This window comes from Scyliorhinus canicula, chromosome 1, assembly GCF_902713615.1.
Source record: "Scyliorhinus canicula chromosome 1, sScyCan1.1, whole genome shotgun sequence".
Classification (NCBI taxonomy): domain Eukaryota; kingdom Metazoa; phylum Chordata; class Chondrichthyes; order Carcharhiniformes; family Scyliorhinidae; genus Scyliorhinus; species Scyliorhinus canicula.
The window spans coordinates 250,327,419-250,346,258 of NC_052146.1; the positions used below are offsets into that span (position 1 = coordinate 250,327,419).

The 18,840-nt window shown below is 42.9% G+C and overlaps 1 protein-coding gene across 12 annotated transcripts in view; it reads left to right on the plus strand.

Annotated features, from left to right (window-relative positions):
- The first annotated feature begins 559 nt into the window (after positions 1-559).
- The window catches only part of flvcr1 (FLVCR heme transporter 1), a 47,979-nt gene continuing 29,698 nt past the window's right edge, over positions 560-18,840 (plus strand). For 11 of the 12 annotated variants that reach the window (XR_005462287.1, XR_005462288.1, XR_005462291.1 and 8 more), the window contains exons 1-5: positions 560-1,367; positions 9,378-9,522; positions 11,678-11,815; positions 13,532-13,599; positions 14,596-14,699. Coding sequence is in view for 2 of the 12 variants with exons in the window: in XM_038811205.1 (XP_038667133.1) it covers positions 750-1,367; positions 9,378-9,522; positions 11,678-11,815; positions 13,532-13,599; positions 14,596-14,699 (1,073 nt within the window). In the remaining 10 variants the exon portion in view is untranslated. Of the gene's footprint in view, positions 1,368-3,001; positions 3,864-9,377; positions 9,523-11,677; positions 11,816-13,531; positions 13,600-14,595; positions 14,700-18,840 lie in introns of those variants that run through there. The other variant, XM_038811259.1, reaches the window with a different exon arrangement.

Below are 18,840 nucleotides of genomic sequence, written 5' to 3' on the forward strand. Positions count from 1 at the left end.
GTTTAGGAGACATTTAAAGTCTGACAGAATATCTCCTCTTAAGTTTTTGTTTGCAAAAATTAACCATAGCGGAACAATGATGTCACATCAGCAGATTTTGCAATTGGCTTAGTCAAAGCCAGGGCACGAGCTCCAATGGGCTGCTGATGTTTTTCGGATCGAATTAAGCTGAAGTTTCGCCGAATTTTAATTCCCCAATTAGCGGGCCGATTTGTTGGTCCCCGCCATTAATATTTTGATAGTCTCCAAAAAATTATTTCTCTCTATCGAAGATTGCGCATTTGTTGGTCTTGGGCGCGAAGACCGGCGCCCCATTGGCCAGCCGCCGCGTCAGTCACCCCGCCGCCCCGCCCTATCGGCCCGCCCGATTGGCCGCCTCCGGCTACAGCGCGGACGCGTGGATTGGCTCGTCCGCGCCTCATCGCCCGAGTGGTTGGGTGCCACGTCAATCGCGTACGCCCTTCTCCGTCCCTGCGTCCAATTGGCCCGCGCGGACGCCAACCATCGCCCCGCCCGCCCGCCCAGAGCCCATCGGCCACCTCAAAAAGCGCTCCATCTCGAGGTCGGGCTCATTCAGTGGCGAAGCATCTTCCAGGAGCTGATTGTACGAGCAATTCAATTGGACAAAGCCAGCTTCATTTTTTGAGAAACATATAAAATTATTACATATAGAAATAGGTTTTAGTTTCCTGAGCAAAATTAAACAGTATATTTTATATATCAGCGAAAAAATAAAGCAAAAGGCAACAATGGTGGATTCCGCTGGAACAGGATACACTGGCACAAAGACTGTTTGTAGTAAAGATGTGGTTGTAAACGGCATTAATGGCCATATCGAAAGCGGGATGCAAGATGGAAAGACAGTGAAAAGTGTTAGGCCCCCGGAGGAGAGGGAAGTTATGCTGACCGGCGATGTGAAGCCGATCCAGACGCAGGTTTACTGCAAGCGGTTCCTCATCCTGACCGTGTTCAGCCTCTACTCCATGGTGAACGCCTTCCAGTGGATCCAGTACAGCATCATCGCCAACATCTTCTGCCATTTTTACCAAATCTCCTACGAGCAGGCCGACTGGCTCTCGGTGGTCTACATGCTCGTCTACGTGCCCCTCATCATCCCCGCCGCCTGGCTGCTGGACAAGAAGGGCTTGCGCACCGTGGCGCTGCTGGGCTCCGGCCTCAACTGCATCGGAGCCTGGATTAAGATCGCCAGCGTGAGGCAAGACCTGTTCGGGGTGACCATGTTCGCCCAGACGGTCTGCTCCATCGCTCAGATTTTTATCCTTGGGCTGCCCTCTAGAGTGGCATCAGTATGGTTCGGGCCTAAGGAGGTATCTACAGCGTGTGCTACCGCCGTCCTGGGTAATCAGGTAAGGAGCATAGAGTGTGAGGGGCTTACTGCAGATTCGCGGGGATGTCCGTCGCCCCTCTGATTAGTTTATTTTTGAAAGAGGAACCCCCCCCCCCCCCCCCCCGGACACCGGACTGCGGAAAATCCCCCCCACCCCGCCGTGGGTTTTGGCGGGACGGCCGCCATTTGACACGTTTCCGCCCGGGGTGGGGATGCGTTTCGCTCGGAGAATGTTCCAGAAGCCGCGCCCCCCCCCCCCCCCCCCCCAGTCCCGCAGCGCAACCGGTCACGCCGCCGCCTCCTCTCCCTAACGCTCCCTTTCCCCACCCCAGTCTTGTAACCTGAGCCAGTTTGGAGAGCGATCACCTTTTTAAGTTTCACCTCTTCAAATCGCTAAGATAATATTATTGGCGATCCCCGCCTCAACAACAGACATGACCGGTTTGGCAACTTCGGGCGGGTTTTTTTTATAACAGCAGCAGGCAGATGTTTGAACTTGGCTTTATCTTGCTTTCCAAGCCGTTATCTGCCAGTTGCCTTCCCTTCCCAGCCACGATGCCAGCTTTTCCAAGAGTACATTTACTCCCCCCGCCTCCCAACTGGGGGACGAGTCGCGCTTTCATGAACACATTCGTTTTTTAAGTGGAATTCATCACCAACGTGATTAAAGGAGGAAGTCTTCAAAGAAGATGGCAGCTTAAGAGAACACAGCAGAAGAAAATGGTGTCCTGACTAACATCCAGTTTGAGTTTGTAATCGGTATCTTGCACCCATTGTTTAACGATTTTTAACAACGAAATCAGAGGTCATAGGCAATGTTGCACAAGTTCCCTTTTTCTTTTTAAAAACAAATCGTTCACTGGAGGTAGATCAGCTGGGAGCTGCGTCCTCGCCCTCCTGCCTGGGCAGCTTAGAATGGCAGGTCATATGGAGCAAGTCATTTTTCTCAGCGCAAGTTCCTGAAACTCTGGTCTTTTATTGGAACCAGTTTGGTCAGTGAGCTTTCATCTGTTTGAAGGATTGACTATTTGAGTCAGACGAGTGATAATCCTTGATTTGCTGCTCTTTTTTGGTCACACTTTTTTGATATTTCCAGATTTCCTATCCGCGTTTTGCAATCACCGGACAATTTAGTGGATGTTATTTTGAGAGGTTATTAAATTAGGTTGGCAAAACCCCACCCCATTCTGTTCAGGCAGTTTTATCACCCTATGATGCTCTCTATTTCATGTTCTTAATGATTAATTCTGCATCTGTCAATCAGTTTGGGCTGTATTTCTTGACTTTTTTCACCCCCTCCATTCTTGCTTTTTTTGATCTATGGGGGTTTTACATGTCACTACATTTGGTGTCCACTTTGTTTGAACAGCCATTTTTGTTACTATTTGTGTATGCTTAACATGTCTTCTATTTTCTCTTAAAATCTGACAATAAAATTTTTTATGGAAGGAAAATTCCAGAACATTTCTGTGCAGTATGCTGAACTTAATAATTAAAAATATCACAAGAAATGGCAACGAGGATCTCCTATCATTTTTACAGCTGATACAGATGTTGATCAGTTCTCTTGGACTGAAGGAGAAAATGGATTCAGACATTGAATTTTCTGATTGATTCAGACATAGACATAACAAGTATGCCATTCTGTTTTTAATGTTAAGAGTAGCAGAAATAGGTGAGGCAAACTCTGACACAGATATGAGCAAACCTTGTGCCGAAGAAAAACATAGAATGTTTAGACCAGCTAGACAGAAACTACAGTGAGCCACTAGACATGTGTTTCAGCTTCCATAAATAAACAGCTGCATGAAAAATTACGTGATACCATCCATGGGCATAGATTGAACATTGGAAACATCTGATTTGCAAACTTCAGGCATGGAACAAATGCAGTATTGTAATAACACCCATAAACAAATAGCATCTTCAAATGTTTCTGATGGTAATAACTCTTTCAGAGAACAAGTATCCTGCCCTACCAGAGGTAAACCCTGCAGAATGTGCAATAAACAAAATTGCTTTGCATATTTCTGTCATTCCAAATCATGGAACAGTTCTACAAACCAATGGAACCCAAGACTTCAGAAGACGATGTACGAAATAATGCAACCAGAGGGTAGTGAGCCAAGCTTTACAGACCCTAATACAAAATAGGTGATGAATATGTCAAGTAACCTATTCAGATCACTGGTGATTGAAGAAGGAGTGATTGACACCGGAGTAAGTGCAAGCTTACTCAACAAGAGTGCCTATAACAAACAAGCATCAACATCGTTCGTTGGATGGCAGCCAGCTCTGGTTGAATAATACATCTCGTGATACTATTCGGAGCCACAGTTTTTGAAACTTTACCTCCTCACAATACTGTAGAATTAGCTCCCAAATCCAGGTATATAAATATTTTTCAGACGTTATGAACAACGTAATAATGGAGTTTCTACAGCAACATTCCAAAATGCTAACCAACATACTTTATTGGCACACCTGGATCGATGTTCCATGCAGCCCAAGTGAGGTAAGAAGCCTACTGGGAATGGTAAATGATTGTGCCAGATTTATACCTGATTTTTGCCACAATCACCCAGTCCATTACAGGAATTAACACACAAATTGTTAGTTGCCACTGGGAGCTGAAACAATGACTATTGAGATACAAAAGAACCAAATAGTGAGGAACACAGTAATGGCATACTTGCACCCAGCCAAGTTGGCTGAATGTTATGATTGAGGCAAATCTAGAAAGCCTGGGAGATATTCTTTTGTATCCAAAGGTTACAGTTTCTGGATACAGCTGGTGTAATAGATTATTCAGTCATTGACACCTGACATACATCATTTACTTAAAAATAGAATGAACTGACCACCACATGGAGCTCTGAACACTTTCATTTATACCATTTCTCATGTTCAATCCAAATGGAGACTGATCAATAAACCTCTCCCTGATATGACAACTAGAATCACCAACCTTTAGACTGTTTATGTAGTTTCATGAGTAGATTAAAATGCTGCATCACACTGCATTTTTACTTCCTCCTCACTGGCATCAATCTTCACCAAATCTTCATTCAAGAGTAGTTTGCTTGAGTCAATCTTGAGCGTGGAGGAGTCCAACTTTTTTTTGTTTGGTCTATTTTCTTGATTTTTCTCTTTTAACCTCTGGAAGAGGGAAATTCTTCGGTGCAATATGCTGTGGTAGCCCTCCACTGTCTTTCCCCCATTGGTTGTCCTTATTTGTAAATTAGGATAATAAGCGTGGGCTATTAGATTCAGGAACGTAACTTCAACCCCTTTTGTCACCAGGTCCCCACAATTGCTGTAGATTTGCACCCATATTGTTTGTTACTGGACCAGTAATCGAAAGGCCTGAATGAATGATCTAGTGATGAGTTCAAATCCTATACTGGCAGCTGGGAAATTTAAATTCAAGCTAATCCAGTAAATCTGGAATAAGTCATGTTGACCCTGAACCTACCTAATTACCATAAAATTCTCTTGCATTCCTTTGACTTTACCTGGTATGGCCTACATGTAATTGACCCAACAATGTTGCTACCTCTGAATGGTCCTCTGAAATGGCCTGTGTTGTCCCAAGCTGCTGCAACAAAAGTTAGAATAAAGCTGCATGGACCAGCTGTTATAACTCTAGACAAGACCTCTAATTCAAATATGACCAAGCAAACCCAGTCAACTCTGCAAAGCCCTCGCTCTCCGAGGGCTTGTGCTAAAATTGAGAGAACTGTCCCATAGATTTGACATGCGACAGCTTGATACAGTCAGGTATAAAAAAAGAAATGTTTCAACCAATGTCCAAAACGGCATCATCACTATCCTTGGGTCTGCCTGTCCCACCAGAGATGGCGAAACAGTGCATGCAGTGAGGACGGGTTGGTCCTGGAAGCACTCAACATTGACTTTGGACACCATGAGGTCTCACTGGATCAGCTTAAAAGTTGACCAATCAAACCCCTTGTTGGTAATTGCCTACTGCACTATCTCAGCAGTTGAATTTCTCCTTCCCCCTATTTTAAACACCACTTTGACGAAGCTCTGAGGGATATATTAGGGCACAATGAGAGGTTTCAATGTCCTGTCATTAAGGGTGGCTTGGTAGCACCATTGCTGACCAAGTATTGAAGGACATCACAGCCAAAATGGTGTAATGGCAAGTGATTAGAAAACCTAACAGACAGTCTTCGTCCGTACAAATTTACCTGCCACAGTTGAGACTGCCCAGTATTGGCGGAGTGATCACTGCAAGGTCTTTGTGGAGGCTAAGTCCTGTCCTCAGACTATGGACCGCCTCCATTGTGTTGCATAGTTCCATGACTGTGCCGTGGGAAAGATTCCGATAACTTCTATCAGCTCAACTGGACAGCTTTAAGACCCTGTGGGCAATCAGCAAAATTAAATTCCACCACAATGTTTCCTTATGGTTCAGCATATCCCTTACCCTGCCATTGCCATCAAACCAGGGGCAAACCCTGGTTCAGTGGAGGAGAACATGCGAGGAGCAGCACCAGGCATACTTAATTGAGATGGAAACCTGGTAAAGCTGCAGCACAGGACTACATGCATGCTAAACATGCTCGAGTCATCGCTAAGTGATTAAATGACATTGGAACAAAGCTCTGCAGTTCTGCCATACCCAATTGTGGTGCACAGCAACTAAACCATGAATAGAGCAAGTGTGGGAATAGTGGAAGGGTAGGAGGAATATTCCATGACGGCAGAGCCCATATTGAATGCAGAGAGCAAGGTTGAAGCACTTGCTTTGGCCAGAAGGGGGCGGCAAATTATAGTGCCAGGAACCCAGGTTCGATTCAGACCTTGGATAACTGGAATTCATGTTCTCCCTGTCTGCGTGGGTTTTCTCCCACAGTCCAAAGATGTGCCAGGTAGGTGGATTAGCCTTGCTAAATTGGGGGTTAGGGTGAGTGAGTGGGTCAGGAGTTCTTTCAGATTTGATTGGCCAAATGGCTTCCTTTTGCACTGTAGGGATTCTATGGAAAGTGCTGAAAGGATAATCCATCTCGGTCACTTCTTGAGGTTCCCCACCATCATTGATGCCAGTCTTCAGACAATTATATTCACACCACCTAATAACAAGAAGCAGCGGAGTGCATTGGATTAGGTTATGGGCAACAACAGCATCCTAGCTGAGGTGCTGAAGACTCCGGAACAAGCAATCCCTCTAACCATGATGGCACCAGGGGAAGTGGAGGGTGATTTCTCTGCTGGCTAAGATCCTCCCGAACGTAAAGGAAGATTGATAGGGTTGTTAGCTGAGACTTCCATCTATTTGCCTTTTGCCTCCATAAGGTCATTTTTACTTTGGTGCAAAAAATAAAGTGTCTACCATTTAGTAATGCTTGATCCTTTTTTTGATTTTCTTCAGGCAAAATGTTCACCTGTTCCATTCTCAATGGATGGGAAGAGCAGGAAACCTTTATCTAGCAATTTTGGCATTTACTTAAGTTTTCCTTTTCTGCTTTTGCATTTTTGTACAGGCGCATCCGCCACCTTTATTTTGTTTGAACGGTGTGTTTCTTTTAACAATAGAAAATACAGCTACTCGGATCTGGCAAATAATGAAAGATACCTAACAAAACTAGCTTTCTTTATGCGACATGTGCCAAAATTGATGATTAAAAACTTCAAACAAGGCTAAAGTTCCCAGTTATGAAGTGTCTGATTTTAATATTTGTACAAAGAAGTTGCCAACAGTGGCTAGGCTATTTGTAGGAAGAAAAACTTATTTTATAATACATCAGTTCTGGTTTGTTCCAAAAGCTGGCATTATCCCCACCAATAAAATATTCCTAACTGCTAAAAAAGAAACCATACTGAACATCAGCTCTGTCTTCACAGATTAGACAGGCTGTGAATGGAGACCCAAGACATGAAATAATAAGCGATCGAAGGCCACAGGTTTAGAGAAGAGATGCTTTAAATACAGACCTTGGGCTGTGTTATCCTTGGCATGCAACTATTGTGCTTTTCTAATTGGGAGTTCTTATTTCATAGAATTTATAGTGCAGAAGGAGGCCATTTGGTCCATCGAGTCTGCACCGGCTCCAGGAAAGAGCACCCCACCCAAGGTCGCCACCTCCACCCTATCCCCACAACCCAGTAACCCCACCCAACACTAAGGGCAATTTTGGACACTAAGGGCAATTTATCATGGCCAATCCACCTAACCTGCACATCTTTGGACTTTGGGAGGAAACCGGAGCACCCGGAAGAAACCCACGCAGACATGGGGAGGATGTGCAGACTCCACACAGACAGTGACCCAAGCCGGAATCGAACCTGGCACCCTGGAGCTGTGAAGCAATTGTGCTATCCACAATGCTACCGTGCTGCCCCAATGAGCAATTGATTCTCCTTTTGAAGTGATACTTTGTAATTCATCAAAATATTGATTGGAATCTTTGTATTTTGAAGTAGATGTTTTTTTTTCTGTTTATCAGTGTGATGATCGGTTCTTGAAATATAAGCGGAATCTCATCAAAGTAGCATTTTGTGCACATGGTCACGTTCTGCATTGTTTGTATTTCTTCATTCAAAATAGCATGACAATTACATTTTGACTTATTCACCTTTAATGCTTTTTGGTGACACATCTAATTTCAAGTAGATTATTTTGAGAATGCACAAGCAATTTAGACAGTCTTAGGTTTAAATGGAAACTACAAATTATTTGCAAATATTAGTATTTTGACCAAAATGCGATCTTGAGGCAAACATTGAGCGTAACTAGCTAAATTCGACAATCTAGAGCAGGGGTGTCAAACTCAAATACACCGTGGGCCAAAATTAAAAAATCGGGACAAGTCGAGGGCCGGACTGGTTCAATGTTTTTTTGCAAAACTTATTGAAATGAACTTATTGAACCTGGAACTAATAAAGCTTAGGTTATTGCCTATAAAAACAACATTAAATATTAAATAAATAAAAAAATTAGTTGCATTTATTTCTTATTGCTTTATCTGGAGCTTTTCCAGAGTAATTTCTAATGAAAACATTTTTCCACAGGCCAACACTTTGTGATTCACACTATACCTGAATAAACTCGGCATCAGCCATATCATACGCCATAGGCGCTTCAATTGCTGGGGCCAGCTTTAATAGTAATTAGATATTATTAGGGCAGCACGGTGGCCTAGTGGTTAGCACAACCGCCTCATGGCGCTGAGGTCCCAGGTTCGATCCCGGCTCTGGGTTACTGTCCGTGTGGAGTTTGCACGTTCTCCCCGTGTCTGCGTGGGTTTCGCCCCCACAACCCAAAAATGTGCAGAGTAGGTGGATTGGCCACACTAAATTGCCCCTTAATTGGAAAAAATAATTGGCTAATCTAAATTTTTTTAAAAAGTAATTAGATATTATCTTGCGGGCCAAAGATAATTCCACCGGGGGCCTTGAGTTTGACATACATGATCTAGAGTTTCTTCCTTGGGCGCAACATGGAAATTAGACCTGAAAATGTGTCTAATGTTTTTCTTGTTTTGCTAATGTCAAGTACTCCCAAGTATCCTCCCAATCTTATTTGAATGCACCCAAATTCAAAAAGGGCATTAACCAGCTGAATGTTCAGGAAATGCCAAGCCCATTCATGTGCAGCATGTTTAAGAAACTAAAATGTTCAACTTGTATTGTGCCTTCAGAAGTATAAATCGGGTCTCGGAGGATAAAGTGAGGACATGCACTCCAAAAATTGAATCTGGCTATAATGTCGAGGTGCTTCACTGCCCCCTCTCCAACCTCCAATGGAATGTATTTGCAGGGCACTCATTCAAGATCAATCTTATGGCTGCAGGTTTAATTACTGGATGTAAAAGAAACTTGGGCATACTGTAGTTGGGTGGATAGCTCACTCATGGTCAGCAATCCCTCCCCCCAATCATCTTTGAGCCTATGTAATTAAGTAAAATGAAGTGGAGACTTTTGAACTGAAATTACCATTATTGAATCTTCCTAACTGTACAATAGATGCTATATTTTTATGTTTGATTTGTTTGTTTCACAGCTTGGTGTGGCTTTTGGTTTTCTTTTGCCTCCAATTTTGGTGCCTAATACTAAAGATGATATTAACCTTATGGCAAAAAATATAAGTGTAATGTTCTATGGAACAGCAACGGTAGCCACAGTGCTCTTCATCTTGGTTGTAGCAGGTAAGTTTATTTTGTTCTAAGAATTTGAAGTCAAGTGACAGTTTATATTGATGGCTGGTACCGGAAGGCTTTTTTTTCATTTACGAGTTTGGGGTTGCTGGCTAGACTAGCAGCATTTATTGCCCATCCCTAGTTGCTGTTGGGAAGTGCTGTTACGGAGAGTATTCCTGGATTTAGGAACGGCAATATTTCCAAGTCAGGATGCAGAGTGACTTGGAGAGGAATCTCCAGGTGGTAGTGTTCCTTGGTATCTGCTGCCCATGACCTAGATGGTCGTGATCATGGGTTTGGTAGGTGCTGCCTTTGGGGCCTTGGTGAGTTCTTGCAGTGCATCTTGTTGATGGTACACACTGCTGCCACTGTTCACCTGTAGTGGAGGGAGTCAATGTTTGTGGAAGGAGTAGGTGTTCTAGGTGGTGTCGAACTTCGAGCGTTGTTGGAGCTGCACTGATCTGGCAAGTGGAGATCATTCCTTCATGCTCTGACTTGTACCTTTCAGATGATGGACCGGCACTGAGGAGTCAGGCAGTGAGTTACCGCAGGATTCCTAGTCTTTCTTGGAGCCACAGTATTTATGTGGCTAATTTAGTTCAGTATCTGGCCAGTGGTAACCATAGGATATTGGTAGTGGCGGATTCAGTGGCGGTAATGCCATTGAATGTCACGGGGTAATGGTTAGATCCTTTCTTGTTGGAGAGAGTCATTGCCTGATGCTTCTGTAGTGCAAATGTTACATGCCACTTGTCAATCCGAACCTGGTTATTGTCTGGGTCTTGGTGCATTTGGGCATGGACTGCTTCATTGACTGAGGAATTGCAACTGGTGCTGAACATTGTTCAGTCATCTACAAACATCCCCACTTCTGACCTGATCGAAGGAAGGCATCTGATGAAGCAACTGAAGATGATTGGGCCCAGGACACTACGCTGAGGAATTCCCATATCCACAGGCTTGATATAAAAAATAATGTGCCACGGTGTAGGAGCACTAATTTTTTCACACCATGAAAAATAAACATTTATTCCTGAATAGGAAGTCAGCAGCTAAATGCATGAGTTGTAAGAGGGTTTGTTTGGAATAACGTTCTGAATTCATGTAATTCCTTGCTGTAATTCCACACTGATTTAAATTTGTATCCAGTAACTTGATCAGATTGATTTGGCAGTTGTCAAGATACAAACTACAATCAGAATCACATCTGATATTGTTTGGTAAAGTATCAAAGCTGCTGCAGAAGTGAACCGTGGATGTTCAAGACATGGGTGTGATGCCAGAACGTCAGAACATAGTGCTTTGTTTACAAAGAGATACAAAATATTTCAAGGCCATTTACTCCAAATTAAAGCCATGATTTGCAGCGCAGCTAAACTCAGGAAGCTCTTATGGTGCAGTGAGTAACTTCCCTGCATCTGATTAGAAGTTACAGGTTCAAGTCTCTCTGCAGGACTGAATGGCCATAAAGCCAAACCAGTTGCTAATAGGTATGTCCTTCCAATATGCCTGGTGGCAGGTAGTAAGAGCAGGTGCATTTCCTGGTCAGCAATTCTGCAGTACTTTATCAAGCACAATTATGGAATAATTCAGTGGAAATGCATAGTTCCCAATGTCCTCTTGGGGCATGATACCTGGAGGAGGTGTTCTGGATATCCTATGTTCAAATGAAACTTAGTGCATTGTTTCACATGACTAATGTTAAATTATAAATAAACCTTGGGATTGCTTGGTGATCTCATAACTATCAGTAGCTCTTGGATTATAGTATCTGGGTCAAGTGTCTACTGTTTTTTCCCATGTTAGAACCTGCTGATGCACGAGCTAGAATCTGGAGATCCGTGTAGAAATTGAAAATGCCTTGCCTTGATGTACAAATAGATTTTGTAAAGAAATACAAATGAATGCTAATATTTCAAGAGAATAGAAACTCACCATTCTAGAATTGATACAACACCCCGACCTCCATAATGTATATTTACAACACAGCTGGTTAGTTTAGCTGCGTAATTTACTTCTCTCCCGGTTCCTCTATCGCCCACTATATCGCATGGTGATAATTGAAGCCGCACTTATCTACACACAATCATGGTTTTAGTTTTTGGTAAGCTGAAATTTAATGAACTATGCTTTGTTTCTTGATTTTCTTTATTTCTTCCAATAGTATTCAAGGAAAAGCCTCCACTTCCTCCAAGCCAATCCCAAGCAGTGCTTTTGGATACTCCTGATGATTATTCCTACAAACAATCAATTATAAACTTGTTCAGAAATGTTCCATTTGTGCTACTACTGCTAAGTTATGGTGAGTAATTCTATAATTAGTGTTTTAGTTTGGATTATTCGACATTTCAGCACGGTAGCATTGTGGTCAGCACAATTGGGTAGCATGGTGGTTAGCATAAATGCTTCACAGCTCCAGGGTCCCAGGTTCGATTCCCGGTTGGGTCACTGTCTGTGTGGAGTCTGCACGTCCTCCCCCTGTGTGCGTGGGTTTCCTCCGGGTGCTCCGGTTTCCTCCCACAGTCCAAAGATGTGCGGGTTAGGTGGATTGGCCATGCTAAATTGCCCGTAGTGTCCTAATAAAAGTAAGGTTAAGGGGGGGGTTGTTGGGTTACGGGTATAGGGTGGATACGTGGGTTTGAGTAGGGTGATCATGGCTCGGCACAACATTGAGGGCCGAAGGGCCTGTTCTGTGCTGTACTGTTCTATGTTCTAGCTCCAGGGTCCCAGGTTCGATTCCCGGCTTGGGTCACTGTCTGTGCGGAGTCTGCACGTTCTCTCCGTGTGTGCGTGGGTTTCCTCCGGGTGCTCCGGTTTCCTCCCACAGTCCAAAGATGTGCAGGTTAGGTGGTTTGGCCATGCTAAAATTGCCCTTCGTGTCCAAAATTGCCCTTAGTGTTGGGTTGGGGTTACTAGGTTATGGGGATAGGGTGGGGGTGTGGGTTTGTGTAGGGTGATCTTTTCAGGAGCCGGTGCAGATTCGATGGGCCGAATGGCCTCCTGCACTGTAAATTCTATGATTCTTTTGTTATAGTTAGCCTTTACTTCGTTGAATGTTTTGTATAACTGTCAGTGGTCCGTTCTGAAGTTTTTCTAATTTTCTTGATCCAGGTCTTGTCATAAAAAAATGACTGGCAGTATATATAAATTACCAACTACTGTTCCAGAAAAAGTACTGAAATACTGTGGTGTCACATGGCCTTCTAGAAAAACACTAATTAACTAGTGTAATTTTTCTTTTGCTTTCATAACCGATAGTGTGTTTGCCTGAGGGCATGGTCTTGTGTTCAAGTTTTGCTTTGTAACATAGTCTGTTAACAATTCACTGGTGCATTACTTCTTACCATTAAACGCTTCAATTTTGCTGAAAAGTGAAAGGATTTTACGTTTTTTTAAATTCACTGTTTTATTTATTTTTGTTTATCCTGACTTTGAAAATATCCCGAGCATATCCCCCACCACCACCACCACTCTGGTTTCCTGGAGGTGGTTACTCTGGTTGCCGTAGAGTCCAATAGGTGTTTTCAGTCCTCTGGTAGCTCACCATTCTTGTGAAAGCCTTTGCAATATAGGCAAACTCATTTAACTGAATGGCGTTGCAGCTGACCCCGTCCTAGCTCTATGTTTAGGTTATTTTACAGGATAATTTCAGTGGCAGAGCTGGAAGTTTAGGGTTATTTAACCCAGGTACTGCAATGAGATGCATAACTAGCACACAAAGAAAATTCATATGCTGGTTGATGTGGTTTAGTTAATGGCGTACTTGTTTAAATTTTACAAAGGGTTTGGTAGTTTGTTTTGGCTATGTGATCCAGTGTGTGTTGATTCTCAGCATGCATTAATTGGACATGTTGAGCATAGGCTTGATGAAGACTTCCAGATATTTTTCAATGCCATCTGAGGAAGTAGCAAGAAAGATGGAAGTACACTAAAATTAAGTTCGCTGAATAAAATTCATAGTTTTAAGGAATTGATTGTTATTGTCAGCTAAGGAATTACATATGTTATTTTTTTTTAGGTATACTGACGGGGTCCTATTATTCTGTCGGAACACTATTAAATCAAATGATCATTACTTACTATGAGGTGAGTTGATAACCAGTATATAAAAAACTTAATTTTTCTTGAAATGCTACCTTCAATTGACCATAAAGCAAGTGATTTATTTGTGAAACGCTTGATCTCCATCGGCAAAATGCATGTTTATTTGGACCAAAATTCAGTGGCCTGCTTTCCTTAACAAAAAGTAGTTTCTGAAAGCTCATTACTTTTAAAAGTTATGTTTGTAGGCATGTATAATATTTTTGGTTTAAATTTTATTAATACAGAAAAAATATATATTAGTTTTTTAAAAAAGCAGCTACAAAAAATTCTCCAGGCAGTTACTAATTAAATTGGGTATGAACTGAACGTAAGCAGGTAGTGTTTTAGGATTTAAGCCCTCGCCTTTGCTACATGCATTTATTTAACTCTATTAATGTAGTTGCATTCTCTCATAGACTGTTTCTGTCCACCATATTAGTTTACCAAAGAGTCAACACTGAATTTAGTTCTTGAGCTTCCTCTTGATTCCTTATTGTAAGAAGTCTTGCAACACCAGGTCAAAGTCCAACAGGTTTGTTTCAAATCACTCGCTTTCGGAGCACTGCCCTTCCTCAGATTCGCCTGAGGAAGCAGTTCTCCGAAAGCTAGTGATTTGAAACAAACCTGTTGGACTTTGACCTGGTGTAAGCTTTCTTGCTGTGCTTACCCCAGTCCAATGCCGACATCTCCACATTGTTGATTCCTTATGGTGATTTCGAGCTCCACGTTCATATTACTTCTCCATCCTTCATTTATTTTGGCACATGCTAATTTATATTAATTGTGTGTATAGTATCAGTTTTCTACACATTGTTACAGCTGCCAAACTACTTTGACTTTCCTTTCTTTTCATAAAAGAAAGTCACTTCATAATGGATTCTTCAGCCAAATTGGTAGAAGCAGCCGTAGATGCTCTCTGACCTAAGACGTTTGCAGGAAAGTTGTAGTTTAAATGCTAACAGCGAACAATATTTCAGTTCAGTCTGTTTTCATTTCAAGGGAGAAGAATTGAATGCTGGGAGAATTGGACTTACTTTAGTGGTATCAGGGATGGTAGGTTCCATCATCGCTGGTTTCTGGGTGGACCGTACAAAGACATACAAGTGAGTATAATTCTGTCAGCAGTCATTGCAGTTGGTGTAAAAGGTGAAGAAACCAAATTTGACAATGCTCTGTCAGCATTGGAGACGTTTATTCCAAGCTTCCGACGTCAGATTAAATGTGATAATGACTCAGCATGTTTGTGCACATTCTTGATTTTCAGTACTATACTTAAACGCTTTTGCTGCTGCCAATTTGTGTGTGATTTGCTTAAGCATTGTACCGTTAGGCCTACAAAATAGTCCTATCTTGTAAATAGTTTATGGATTGTGGCAGGAATGACTACTACACTGACTAAACAGTAGCTTGCAACCCAAGTATTTTACCACTGTATTTGAGGTCTTGAATTATTAGGTTTCTGCTCATTGAGATTATAATGTATAAACACTTTATGAAAATAACATTCCACTTTCTGTTTGTATTGTGGGAATCTGCATGTATTTTAGAATGTAAATATATTTCTTTGTAATTGTGTCTTTCTCCTCTTTCTCTCTCCTCTCTCTGCCCCCTCATTTCTTCCGTACTAATGGCTGAAAAACCTGACCCATCTAATCTGGATAGAAATCTGTGGTTCTTCAATCTCGAGACTTTTTGCTTTGCAAAGCTATTTTTGGACTCCATCCAGCCCCTTCTTGTCTTTGGCTAGATTTAATCCCAAAGTGACATTTTGGTTGTTCTAGGTATCCATATAATAAAGTTAATTAGTTATCTCTAGAATAAACTGCTGAACAATTTGATTATATATTAATTATCTGAATTTTACTAACTAATTCTTTAATCAGTTATCCTAATATTCTACAACACAATGCCTAAAATTCTAAGAATCAGCTAATTAAAGAGAGGGAGGCATTGAAGCCTAGTTGTGACAAGCGATTATTATTAATAATGCAAAATTGCAACAGAAAACAGGAGCTCGACCGGTATCAAAATTTAAATTTCATGCATGTGCAAGAAGATCATCTGGATTTTTCCGAGGATTTCAAATTAAATCCTTTATTGATGTACAAGTCCAGTAACCACTTCACCTGGCCATATTCTTAATAGTTTATTGTAGAGCTCTGCTGCTTCACAGCTCCAGGTACCCAGGTCAAATTCCCACCTCAGGTGACTGTGTAGAGTTTGCACTTTCTCCCCGTGTCTGCATGGGTTTAGTCCGGATGCTCCGGTTTCCTCCCACAGTCCAAAGATGTGCAAGTTAGTTGGATTTGCCATGCTAAATTTCCCAAAAGGTTAGATGGGGATCGGGTGGAGGCATGGGCTTAAGTAGGGTGCTCATTCCAAGGGCCGGTGCAGACTCGATGGGCCAAATGGTCTACTTTTGCATTGTAAATTCTAGGAGTAATCTGAATCTTTGTGCCCAAATTCCCAAGTCATTTATTATAATTGGCTGAACGAACAATGGCAATTCATTGCAATTCTAATTGTTAACTGGTATTTCAAAGCCTGAAACAGGACCCGAACATGTTTTCGCTCGGTTTTTCAAAAACAGAACTAGGATTTAGTTAAAACTGAGACTAATGCAAGCTACTTGAATTGTTGTGCTCGTATGGACTTGCACAGTGAGCTCTGTGCAGGAAACCGCTTTCAGGTGTTTACCAACCACATCCCATGAATGTCCACAATTTATGATGAGCCATTGGTCCTCTGCCATAGTACTTATCATTCATTCTCTTAAACCTGGTTTGCCTGCCGTTGGCCAATATCCTTTGATAACTTTATGGAAACAAAGCCAGCAGAAACTGGGAATTTGAAATAAGATTTGCTCATTATACCAAGGCCACAATTAGGAAACAAATTCCAAGCATTTAAAGCGGCCTTTCAATTGTTTCTTTTTTTAAAAATAATTTTTATTCAAAATTGTCATAAAATATTAACAACAAAAAGTAAATTTTGCTGCTGCTGGCATTTTCCTATCGTTCAGCCAGGAAATCCAGAAATGGCTGCCACCTCCTGAAAAACCCCTGCACTGATCCCCTTAGGGCAAATTTCACCTTCTCTAGTTTAAGAAACCCTGCCATATCGTTGACCCAGGCCTCCACGCTTGGGGGCCTCGCATTCTTCCACTGAAGAAGAATCCTCCGCCGGGCTACTAGGGACGCAAAGGCCAGAACACCGGCCTCTTTCGCCTCCTCCACTCCCGGCTCCACTGCAACCCCAAAAATTGCTGGCATCATTATAACGTTCAAGAGCCTCCTTACGTTGGTGTTCAGCTGCCTCCCCTTCACAAACCCTGTTTCATCTTCATGGATAACCTGCGGCACACAGTCCTCTATCCTCACGGCCAAGATCTTTGCCAACAGCTTGGCGTCCACATTCAAAAGTGAGATTGGCCTGTATGACCCACACTGCAGGGGATCCTTGTCCCGCTTAAGAATCGGGGAGATCAGCGCCCGACACATCGTCGGGGGCAAAGCCCCCCCCCCTTCCCTTGCCTCATTAAAAGTCCTACCCAACAGGTCTGCATACTACTTGTAAATTTCAGCCGGGAACCCATCCGGACCCGGCGCCTTCCCCGACTGCATGCTCCCTATCCCTTTGACCAGCTCAACCGGCGCCCCCCAATCCCTCCACCTGTCCCTCCTCCACCTTCGGGAATCTCAGCCCGTCCAAAAAGCGCCCCATCTCTCCTTCCCCCCCCCCCCCCCCCCGCCGGGGGTTCGGACCGATACAGTTTCTCATAAAAGTCCCTGAAGACCCCATTAATGTCTACCCCCCCTTCGCACCACATTTCCCCCCCCCCGATCCTTAACTCCACCAATCTCCCTAGCCGCATCCCACTTACGGATCTGGTGTGCCAGCATCCTGCTTGCCTTCTCCCCATATTCATACACCGCACCCTGTGCCTTCCTCCACTGAGCTTCCGCCTTTCTGGTGGTCAACAAGCCGAACTCAGCCTGGAGGCTTTCAGCGCCTCCCAGACCGTCCCCACTCGGACCTCCCCATTGTCATTGGCCTTCAGGTCCCTCTCAATGCATCCTCGAACCGTCCCCCCACCTCCTCATCCGCCAGCAGCCCCACCTCCAAGCACCAAAGCGGGCGCTGGTCTCATGGTCTCAAAAGTCCAACCAGCACCGCTACAGGCCCTTAAAAGAGCCCAAAAGACTGAAAAAAGCGGGATCTACCGAACGTGTGGCTTAGCTCCGCATCACCGCAACCGGAAGTCCTGTTGTTCAGGCCTTTCAGTTGTTAATGCTCAGTCCAAGCTCCATGGCAGCCAATGCTATCTGAGCATGTGACCCTGCTGGGGCCATGACCCACAGTTTGAGGAGCCCTGATTTAAACCATGGTGTAATTTTGGTACATCTGCACTTTACCTTGCAGTATAACCGAAGCGTCACATCCACACCTGTGCCTTACAATCCCTATGAGTAAAGGCCTATATTCCATTTGCCTTATGGAATACTTTTTGTACATTATTTACATTGGCCTTTTTTGCATTGTAACATCTATAATAAATGTTGGACATATATTCTGTGCGCTAGAAGATGAGTAGTCAGTTGCACTTAGGTTTGTTGAAGGAAGAATGTTGGCCAGGATACTGAGAGTTTCTCATGAACCAGTATGCAATAGTGTAACTCTTGACTCCAGTGGAGAACTGTAGGGGTAAAATGTTGACCGTATGCCAGAGTTTGAAGGAGTTATTGCACATTTGTTCACTTCTCTAACCAAAAAAATAATTAAAATTTATTACAGTAGCCCAAAATTGGTGTTTTTATTACATCTAGACTTTACATTTATTTTTCAAAATGGGGAACTTTGTAACCCTTTTTGCCTGTGCTTTGTGACAGTGGGCAGCAGTGTCTGTTCTATTGTCTGCTAACATCTGTCATTGAAGACTATTACTCACTGACGTCAATTAGTGGGCAATAGTGAAAACGTTCTGATATGAAACAACTCTTCAGCCAATTGTGTTTAGCATTTCAGTGAAAGGTATGATTTTTAAAAAACACTTAACAATGTATCAACCCTATTAGAAATATGTCTGCTTATATGTACCTAAATTGGCATGAACCAATGGCCCAGAATTTGCTGGGGAAATTAAGTTAAAGGTGCATGCCATTTTAGTATGTAAATTGTCCAGTAATTTGTGATAAGGACGGCAATTCATCATCAACCTCAGAGTTTCAGGAAATGGATACATTT